The 11,039-nt window shown below is 44.6% G+C and overlaps 1 protein-coding gene across 11 annotated transcripts in view; it reads left to right on the plus strand.

Annotated features, from left to right (window-relative positions):
• The window catches only part of ENTPD1 (ectonucleoside triphosphate diphosphohydrolase 1), a 33,051-nt gene that overhangs the window by 17,384 nt on the left and 4,628 nt on the right, over positions 1-11,039 (plus strand). For 10 of the 11 annotated variants that reach the window (XR_010432313.1, XM_064663008.1, XM_064663010.1 and 7 more), the window contains exons 2-9: positions 4,737-4,870; positions 5,259-5,376; positions 6,682-6,832; positions 7,713-7,872; positions 8,527-8,763; positions 9,229-9,489; positions 10,481-10,600; positions 10,782-10,919. Coding sequence is in view for 10 of the 11 variants with exons in the window: in XM_064663008.1 (XP_064519078.1) it covers positions 4,737-4,870; positions 5,259-5,376; positions 6,682-6,832; positions 7,713-7,872; positions 8,527-8,763; positions 9,229-9,489; positions 10,481-10,600; positions 10,782-10,919 (1,319 nt within the window). In the remaining variant the exon portion in view is untranslated. Of the gene's footprint in view, positions 1-4,736; positions 4,871-5,258; positions 5,377-6,681; positions 6,833-7,712; positions 7,873-8,526; positions 8,764-9,222; positions 9,490-10,480; positions 10,601-10,781; positions 10,920-11,039 lie in introns of all 11 variants that reach the window. The other variant, XM_064663009.1, reaches the window with a different exon arrangement.

Here is an 11,039-nt window from a genome sequence, read left to right on the forward strand (position 1 = left end):
TCAGTATCAAATGTCTCTGAAAGACAGCATCCAAAAAACCCATTACATTGTTTGGATTATCAGTTTTGCTGACACTTCAGTGTTTTTACTTCAGCACTTACAAGTATTTAAACTGGAAAAACATAATCCAGTAAATGTGTATTTATTATTCTACATAGCACTACTAGGAGGGTCAGAGATCACATCAGTATTTAGGCCACAATCTTTGCCATATGAATAATTAAAACTTGGAGCAGAGTCTCCCACCCTGTTCCATGTAGCAGTTGTAAAAATCCTGATCTGGAGCTTAAATTCTAATTTCAACATGCCCAGTGTCTAGCCCCAAGATTTTGAAATAAACCCTCTTAAACCAAAGCAATTTACTTACTGTATATGTGCTTGTATGTATATTCTAAGACAAACCTGAGCCTCTCCACAGCCTAAGACGTGTTGGCCTGAAACAGGTGGTTTACATTACTTCGCAAAGTCTTCCTAGGTAACCTAGATAAGAGGATGTTAAATGAAAAAGGCAGATAAAGAATGAGTAAGAAGTCAGTTGGGGACAGAGGAAATTTCATAAAATGGTTGATAAATGAAAGAGTGTGGCTCTTCTGAGTGTTTATGGTTTCAGATGTTTGGTTGTGGTGAGTCTGAAGGCAGGAGTGCCTCTTGAGTAACGTGCATCAAAACCTGATGCAAGTTCACCAACCTCACAGAGTAATTGGTGAGTTTTTCAGGCAATTCAACCTGAAAAGCTTAATGACTACTGAAATCTCATTTTAACTCACCAAAAGGATAATGTGTGTATCCCCTCTCTGAACAGCAGCACTGACTGCTCCCATGCCCTTTCCCTGCCATCACTGCTGACAGAACTCCACAGACACGAAACTCTGCAGTTAGTAAATGAGCACAGACTGCATTGCCCAAGCCCCTCTCTACTAGGTGGGTTTGCTGGGATTCCATAGCAGAGGTGCTGGGTTGACTTAGCTCTGGCCATTAGGGTAGATGATCATGTTTCTGAGGTAGTACAGGTCCCTACCTCGCTTTGTTTTGGGCTGGGACTGTGTCATATCCTGTGTTCATTACTGTGCAAGGCTAGCCTTGCAGCTCTGGTCAGAATGCTCAAGAAAAATAAAAGCAGATTATTCTATATGCAGAGAAGTGCTGCTGAACTCTTCAGGTAGATGGAAAAGGCTGGAAACACAGAAATCCAGAAAGGATCATTGTTTATAAGTTGACTAAGGGAATAAATTCCAAAAGCATTGAGAGTTGCAGAAGTTATGAGATCAAAGTGGAACACAGACAGAAGGAATAGACTAGCAATAAAGAAATAAAGACTGAAAATGAGAATGTTTCTGACCATACAGAGGTGTAGTGAGAGCATAAAGGTGATGGTGAGAACTGTCTCTGTCAGTGTGGCACTTGTGTAGTGGAAGACTGATGGCCTTGCATTACAGTCTCTTATGATCTCTTCTGTAACAAATTGAGTGTGAACACCCAAAGGAAAGATCACACATCAACTTTAGCTGTTGTGCTAAGCCAGAGTTTACAAAAATATCTGTATTTATTAGAGATGATGGGTTACAGTGAGGTTATCTGAACCGAGCATGGCTTTGGACTATGCACAGCATCTTTCCTTTTCCCCTTGACAATCCTAATTTCGGTTTTCAAACAAGCCTTAGTCTCTCCTTATTTCATCTCTAAAAGCAGCTGGTTGCCTGATTCCTTTTAACTTTTGTTGCTAAGTCTTGCTTGGTGAGAAGGGAGTTGGGAGGTGGGCAGCCTTGGCTGTGAGTGACATCTCCTGGCATATAGAGCTGCCAGTGACTTAGTGTCATTCTAGGGGTAGTTTCATATCTGTCTTGAGGCTCTGGAAGACAAAGGAGTCAAACTTGCTTCCTTGCCTTCACAGGGAGCTGCCTCCCACACTGATGTGGTCCTTCCTGGGTGATGCACTGAGAGCAACAGGATTTCTGCAGCAAAACTGCTGTCAGCTGGAGTGGCTGACAACATCCTTCTCAGTTCTCTGTCTTAGAGACAGAAAGGGTATTAGATCTGGTTGTGTTTTGAGACCATGACTGGATGGAGCCAATGGTAGCCCTTACGAAAAAAGCAAAGAGACCAAAATTAGAAACAGACAGAGATGCCTGAGCAGCTGGGCTGTGCTCCAACATCTAGAGAGTGCTTAATGCCCGCGCAGCCGGGCAGGGCTCCAGCACCCAGCAGCTCTGAGGTTGGGGAGAAGAAAAGCAGCATCGTTTCTATGCCTACTTATGGCCTTATGTTTTTGTCACTGCTTACAGAGGGCAGCATGGGAGAAAGAGTAGAGATCTGTCTCTATTCGGGTTCTAGCTGGGCACAGAGACACAAGATCATGTCTGCTTAATGTTAGCTGAGGAAAAACTGCTAATGGAAGAAAAATCCTGGGGTCTGGCAACCAGACGGTCAAGTACTGCTCCACTTTGTGGACACTGGGGAGTGTCTGCATGACATTCAGCGGTGTGAATTTGAAATTCAAAGGAGCTGGAGGAAGCGAGAATAAGTTCATTCTTTAGCCCCTGAAGAACCTAGAGCTGATGAAAGTAACCAAGTGCACAGAAAAGGGAACTTGTTGAAATGCCTCACTTTTCTGAACAAATGGCAGGTGAATTTTTATGACGTTTAATTCTTTACCTGGATTTGCAGTGTTGTTGTTTAGTTTGGGTTTTGTTTGTTTTTTTAAATAATTGAGTATTCAGTTATTCAGTTATTTAAATAATTCAGTATTCAGTACACTTTGAGTGCTATTTAGAAGGTTATTACTTTGCTAGGCTACCTTCTGGATTATGCTTATCATTCTGTACCTTTTCCTGTATGAAACATTTCAATAAAATGCTCCTTGGTAGCATAAGAGTTCACACAGATGGATACTCTGATATGGGATACAGCAATGAAATCACATCTCTACAACCCACAGAGCCCTGAAAAGTGCTCATGATACTGAACTAAAATTCAGGCAAGAGTCACATTCAGGGTTAAGGAAATAATGTGCCTTGGCAAAAAAATGATGGATCTCACACTGCAGGTGGGATGCAGACAATTATCATTATGCCTCTGCCTACAGACAAGGGATTTCTACAGCTGTTTATTGGAACGGTCCATTATAGGGAGAAAATTGTTCCTGCTTTGCTGCTAATGCTGGTAGTTTTCAGAGTGTGGCTGCTGAAAAGATACAGCAGTCAGACAATACCCATCACAACAGGAAATTTGAAAATCTTAGAAGTTGTGCAAAGTCACCCAGCCTTCGTTCCTATGACAGTAAACACTCAACAAAGCTGTTAGTGGCTGCCTTTAGGCAAGATCTCAGAGTAAGGGTGGCAATAATTGTGTGAATGTGCTGTGCAACTGTCAGCAGCACTTTCATTTTTCAAGCACGCTAACTTCTTATCTATACTGTGCAGCTAATTTTACATTATAGCATCTGGTTTTATTCATTTTGCTAGGGTTAAAATAATCTTTGTTTAACAGACATGCTCAGTGCTATTATAACCTGAGCCAGCTACTCTTTCCAATAGGAAGAAAAGTCTCCCAGCTGTCACACTCTGCTGTTTCTAATCACTTTAAGCCATGAGTTCTGGGGCATTTTTGATTAAAGCTGGATAAAATACATTCTTACTTCCTACTGTCTGGTATGTGCCCTGGACTATTTTTTCAAGCTGCATTCTTGGAAATACTGGCAGGCATGCTGTGCCCCTAACAGGCACTCACAAAGTGAGTAACAAGCTTCCAAATTTCACAGTTAGCAGATTTACATGTGAGCGTGATATGAGGGAGCACAGAGCTCCAGGTCTATGTTAGGTTTCCAATGGACACATCTGCAGCATCTTCAAAGCAAACTCTCTTGGCATTTCTAAGTTCCATTTTCTCTAGGTAGGTGGGAAGACGTTATTTGTCAATAGTTAGAGATTTTCAGAGGTGTGTTTCTTCTTTTCAGTTGGGCTAACTTCTGAAACTAACTCTAGGATTTGGGGTCATTTGTAAGGTCAGGTAACACTATATAGTTCTGGCGCCTGGGACCGCCTCTCACATAAAACCAGAGCAGTGAGAAGATGGCCCTGATCAGAACTTGAATGCTTTTCATATTTGCATACATGACGTGCGGTGCCAGAATGTATTTGGACCTGGTATCACCTGAGGTCTGGAGACTGCTGGAACCCCGGTTCTAGCATGCAGATGCAGAGCAGGTTCAGTCACCTTACCTTATCGGAGGGTGACAGTAGCTGATGTGGTTGCTTGCATCAAAGTATTGTCACCATCCTGGATGACCTGTAATGTATTTCTAAACATCTCCTAGAGTATTTATGTATAAGGAAAAGAGAAATTAATATCCATCTGAGCAGTCAGATGATCAGTGCTTTTGAGTATGGAGCATCAATATGGGTAGAAATGGATTTCTTGCCATAGTGGGAGCAAGTATGTCCACTAGAGCTATTTAGTTGTTACATGTGTTGAATTTACATCTAGATTATAAATCTGGGAAATACATTGGGCACAAGGCAGACCATGGAGGTGTGGCATGGCCCATGAAAGCACATCTGCAGGACACCAGGGCTGAGCTCTGCCTCTAAGAAATCCCACACAAGTACGTGGAGTAGGAGATGGGACAGGGATGGGCAAAGGCTTCATAGTGGAAAGAGACTGCAGGAATGTGCCTAAAGACCTTTGGAGTGTGAGGTAAAATGGGCTACTGGGATACTAACATTGTTTTTCTGCTCTAGCCACAGGTACCAAACCAAAGATGTCCTCGACAAGAAAGATTCTACTCATCCTGGGATTCCTCTCTACTTTGGCTGTAATTGCTTTAATTGCTGTAGCAGTGACCCAAAACAAGCCACTTCCGAAGAACATTAAGGTATTTCAAGCTGGTACTCTTAAAACAAGCTGGGGAGTTAGGTGTTCATAGTGCTCAAGGACATGTTGCTGCCCTTGCTGGGTCTGGCTAACCTCTTTTTCTGTCTCCACGCACCTCAACATCTTGTTTTACATCTTTGTCGTAAAACCAGATACAGCTTCATAGGGGATCATCTCTTAAGTAATCAGTCTCAATTTTGCTGCTTTTCTGTTCTTTGTATCTTTTGATGGAAACTTTACACTGAAGCACTGCTGAGAAGAGTAATGACACACATTCCCACAGCTGCCAGATAAGCTGTTCGCTTCTGGTCCCCCTGTGTGTGGAGGCCAGCACATACTGTGTGTGGTTTGGTGCCTCAGGTGTGATAGTGGCTCTGTCTTGCCCACAGTACGGGATTGTGCTGGATGCGGGATCGTCCCACACTAACCTCTATGTGTACGAGTGGCCAGCAGAGAAGGAGAACGACACTGGAGTGGTGAAGCAGGTGGAGGTGTGTAAAGTTGAAGGTAAGAGGAGGAAAGGGAGCTATGGAAGGGGCGTGGGATGAAGAAGAGATAATGTAATCAAAGGGTTGGGGAGGAGAAACCCAGGAGAAGAGGCCAATATTGAAAACAGTGTTATGTCACTTAAGAGTTAGACTTGATGATCCTTGTGAGTCCCTTCCAATTCAGAATATCCCATGAGTATTCTTATTTTGTAATCTGTGAGCTAATGTATATCCCACCTCTTCCCATGGGGAGCTGTATACGCTTGACCTTCCTGGGGGAAAAATGGATCCACTTTTTCCTTTGTTTTTAGAATGCTTGGAAGTAAGTGCTTTTTGGAAAGATCTACACCAAAGAATGTATTTAAATAAATAAAATGTCAGCATGCACTCTTGCTGAAGTGCTGATGAATATCAGGCAGTGAGAGGGAAGGGCATGGTTTGCTCTTTTTCAAGGCTTCTATGCAAGCTAGGCACTGGGCTTAAGGCCCAAGGTTTCTCAACTTAAGCGTGTCATGGTTTATTTTTTATTCTATTTAATTGCTGTGTAGATATTTTATGGTTCAGGAAGGCATAAATGAAGCCTAAGGGTGCACACAACAAGGAGCAGCACAGACCATCATGGATCACTGCACTCTGAAGGGATGAGAGGTATTGTCAGACCTGCCTGGGGTCTTTTCAGGCCCCTGCAGTGCAGGGAAGAGCCATACCATTATCAAGCTGCTGCCATAGCTGCTCAGCATTGCACCATCCCACATCATGGGCAGCACGCTGAGCATATGGCAACCTGGGGCGAGTGCAGCCTGGGCTTCACTGCTGCGCAGGCACTGGGCCTGGGGCAGTTCAGGGGACACATGGCAGAGAGGGACAATGCATTTTGCTTTGGGTTAGCGTGAAAGGCAATAGCTGCAAAACACCCAGTGTTGTAGTGTGACTATAAAGTACGCAAACAGATAGCATCTGCCCCTGGAGGACCCAGCACAGTGAAGGGTCAGAGATTTTCAGGCGCAGATCCAGGGTGCTCTCAGGCAGACTCAGAGAAGTCTGCAGCTGTTCAAGACATGCTCAGGAAATGGTTTGTTTCACTGCAGTCCTCATCGCTAGTTCATAGCCTGCTTCTTGGAGAACAGGTGGCAGATGCTGGGCACTGTGGCCATCCCCCTGTGCATTGGGTTTAGTTGGTGCTGTAGGATTTCTAAAGCTTCTCAGGAATAGGGGGGTTGAATCTGATGCTGCTGCCTGTGATATGGTTTAATACACCTGCTCATGGCAGCATTGTGGGGTTATGCTTGGAGTTGGAGCAATGAAGTGTCTTTATTTCTTGCAGGCCCTGGGATCTCAGGTTACTCCCATGCCACAGAGAAGGCAGGTCCCTCTCTGGCACAGTGCCTACAACAAGCAAAAGAGGTGATTCCCTCAACGCAGCACAAAGAGACACCTGTCTACCTCGGAGCTACTGCTGGCATGCGGCTTCTCAGGTACTGTAGGGCCTGTCCCCTTCTCCTGCAGCGCTGCACATGGGATCACCATGGATGTTCAGTGGGGGCCTCTTGGGAAAAGTCCTTAGAGATACTGCCAGCTCACACTGTGCCCAGATACCCTCTTCTGAAGCTGACCTCTCTGAATCCCGAGTCCCCCTGACTCTTCCCTTGCTTGCTCAGCTTGCCCACTCAGTCCAACCTTCCATCATCTCCTGCATCCAGATGCAGCACAGAGACACCAGGAGATCAGTAGTGCCAAGCTGATGCTTAGACATTCTCCATATCAAAGGGATGCTCAAACATCCCCACAATCTGGTATTAGGCCTAACCCAGAATTTTTGAGCTCAACCATGTTGTAACTTCCCACATATCTTGACTCATCCTGGGGCCATCAGAGGATAAGGTAACTTTATAATCACATACTCCTTTAGTTCTTATTTGTGTTTTTCATGGGGGTGCCCCAGAACTCTTGTCTAGCTATAACTCAGAGCTGATCTTATGTATATATTGCCTGGGAGATCTCCCTGGGGATACCTTCCAGATTTCTTCTCAAATGATTCTTGTGAAGAGTGAGAGGAATCTCCACAGTGCAATTCCTATCAGGACACATGCTCCAGAAGAACAAGAGCTCTGGTCTCTGCTCCAAGTATCACTCTCAGCTCCAGGGTCTATAAGTGTCAGACCTGGTGGCAGCTGTGCTGTCAAGGTGTTGACAGAGAGGGACATGGCCAGTTGGAACTGGACGACCCATATGAATAACTGTTCTCTTATAATTAACACTTGGTGGGGAGTTGCAGCCTGCCTATGCAGAATAAAGCTCATAGACTACTGAGAGCTGTCAGCCAGAGTCACTCCATCCTTTCTTTCATTCATCCAGGTTGGAGAATGAAAGTGCAGCTGACGAAGTTTTGTCCTCAGTAGAGACGACACTACGCTTAGCTCCATTCAACTTCCAGGGTGCCAGAATCATCACTGGTCAGGAAGAAGGAGCCTATGGATGGATCACCATTAATTACCTTCTGGGCAGTTTCAAGCAGGTAGTATTTCTGTAGCAAGTATGTTTGAATAATTGGCTTGCAGCACTTTGTAAATCATGCCTTGCAAGAAGCTGTTGCAAGCACTACCTTCCCTTGTAAGCCATTTACCAGGGATCAGGAAGCTGCACATCTTGCCTCAGCAGTTACCGTGAGTATATCCTGACACTTAGTGATATCAGGCTGCACCACTGTAGTCAGGCTTAAAGCACTGAAATAAAACACCAGCATCTTCAATAATTTTGCTTGAGTACAGTGTCCTCACTTCCTGATCTAAAATACTTCTGTGTCTGTAAATTCTGACAGTGATTCTTTACTATTGAGCTTATAAATCATCTGGGAGCTGAAACAGTAAATTGGCTGTCTTTTTCTCATAACAATTGTATTGTATATTCTTAGTCCTCCTGCAAACACTGTGATGTGATCCACGTTATGCATTTACAAGCCTGCATCTTTCTTGTGTCATGTTCCAGTTCTCATGTCATGTCCCTCTCCAAGACTTCACTGTTTTCTGTGTTCTGTGCTTCTGCTTCTCCACATAAGTCTTTCTCTTTTTTTTTTATCTCCAAAATAAAATCTTCTCCATGCCTGTCCAAAATAAAATCTTCTCCATGCCTGTTATATCTGTTTTACTTTGAAATTAATTTTTTTTTAAAGTCTGGCTGGAAAAAGCTTCTGCATTCCCTGAAATCCACAAGTGAGACATCAGGAGCACTAGACCTCGGAGGAGCCTCAACACAGATTACCTTTGTATCAAAGGAACTCTCTTCTGAGTCTCCAGAGAACCAGCTCTACTTCCGTCTCTATGGCAAGGATTACCAGGTGTACACACACAGCTTTCTCTGCTATGGGAAGGACCAGGCTCTGCAACAGAAACTGGCCAGGGACCTACAGGCAAGTATATCTACACCTGTAATTTCACATGGAGAACCTGGACCCTCCCATCTTTGGCATACTGGTGCTGTGTCCCAGCTAAATGCCTCATCTCTTAGTCTGGATTAGGGAAACATCATTGTCCTCCATAAAAACTGGGCACAAGGTGCCCAAAGAGGTGCCAGTCAATACTTTCACTCAGGGGAGGCAACATTTTACAGTCTCTGAGAATCCAAAATCAACAGCAGCTTCACAAACTGTGGCTGAAAGTAATTTGCCCAGGGTCCTACATGGAGGCTGTAGCAGTACCCACACGTTCCCCCTCAAAGCCAGTGTCTTAAGCCATCCTCATCCCTTTGACCTGATGTGTGCACCTTGATGTGATGTACCATGACAAGTGCTTTGTGGCCACCATTCCCTGTGGCTCTTTCTCAGGGTGTTACTCTAGAGTGAAGTGTAACAGCTTGAGTTGATTTTTACTTTCAGACCGTGGAGAGCAGCAGTCTCCTTGACCCGTGCTTTCACCGGGGGTATCAGAGGACTATAAATATAAGTGACTTCTTCAAAAACCCTTGTACATCAGACAAGAAAAAGCAATTACCTTTCAGCCAACTGTACATAGAGGGAGAGGGGGATTATCAAAAGTGCCGAGAAAACATCCAGAAACTCTTCGACAAAACCAATTGTCCTTACTCCAGTTGCTCCTTCAATGGGATATACCTACCTCCATTACAAGGGGATTTTGGGGTGAGTCTTCACAGTCTTCAACTCTCTATAATTCAGAATGTCAGAAGAGCAGAAGCTCTTCATGACTGAGGCAGGAAATCATTTGTAAGATAGCTTTTTGGACATGTACCTACAAAAGTAGTGCTGCACTTGTGGTGAGGGCAGACATGTAAGAGCTACTTCAGTAACTACTGGCCTGCCAGTACTGCACTGTTCCCATTCTAACCCATCTCCTTGGGGTTCTGTATTTACTAATTCATTTTTAAGCAATCCTTCCTGATGGCCAGCACCAGAGGCAGGAGAGCCTGCTGCAGGCAGGTACCGTGCTCCGCAAACCTTGTCTCCTGAGGTCAGTGGTGGAACCAGACCTGAAATTCACCCAGAAGTGTCTGAGTGCTACTAAAACCAGTCAGCTCACCTGTCTGCTTCCCAGACATGATGAGGAGACTTCACACTGAACAACACACATTATGTGTGACACCATGCTGACCATCAGTCCTAGCGCTGCAAGACTTGAGTGACTTTGAGGCTTTCTGGGGAACTGTTAATACACACTTGCCCTGTTCATAAACTGTCCTCTACCTATCAGGTACTGGCCATGGTCAGAGAGGGGTTTTCTGGACTTCTGATTATATGATGGGGCTCTGTACAGTCCTTTCAGACTATCACTTCTGCTCTTTGTGGTGATATTGGTTGCACGCTCCCTTCATTCAGTTGCCAAAATGGGATCACAGTTGTGATGGCAATCAGCATTCACTGTATGCCACTGGCACATGTTAAGGAGAGAGCTTACAGAAGATCTTCAGGATACCATAATTCCTACCTCCACCTCTCAGCTGTTCTGAGGGGTATGTCTCAAAATGACATCACTTGAAAATATACCTGCTCTTATGTGTGTGATGTTGCTTCTTATGCTTCTCTATCTGTAAACAAACTCATTTTTTTTAATGGGATTTCTGCTGTTCTGCTCATGCTGAGGCTCAGTCAGATTAAAACAATCTTTCTCCTTCAGGCCTTTTCTGCTTTCTATTTTGTGATGAACTTTTTGAACTTGACCGGTGAAGCAAGCCCTGTTCCCCTGAACAAAGTGACCAGAACCATTGAGAGCTTCTGTGCCCGGCCTTGGCAAGAGGTGAGCAGTGCTTGTTGTGGTAGACTATGGCTGCTGATACTTTTATGTAGGATAAATGGCTGGGGTTAATTTCCAAAGCAAGATGGGAAAGATTCCCCCAGCACCTATAGTGGATGCTCAGGCACAAGCTGGAGCAGTGGGAAGATGTGTTTAACAGCCTAGTGATTGCCTCCTTCCCTAGGTGAAGACAATGTATCAAAACATCAAAGAAAAGTACCTGAGTGAATATTGCTTCTCTGGAGCCTACATCCTCTCTCTCCTGGAAAATGGCTATGAATTCACCGAAGATAACTGGCAAAGGATCCACTTCCTTGGAAAGGTTTGTATCGTGGTGGGGAGGACTCTACTCTACACACCCCTACTGCACAGCCCGGCCCTTCATCCCCAGGAGGGTGACTGCCCCAGCAATGCCACAAGCAGCCCCTGCACCTCCCAGTGC

This window comes from Pseudopipra pipra, chromosome 8 (assembly GCF_036250125.1).
Source record: "Pseudopipra pipra isolate bDixPip1 chromosome 8, bDixPip1.hap1, whole genome shotgun sequence".
NCBI lineage: Eukaryota > Metazoa > Chordata > Aves > Passeriformes > Pipridae > Pseudopipra > Pseudopipra pipra.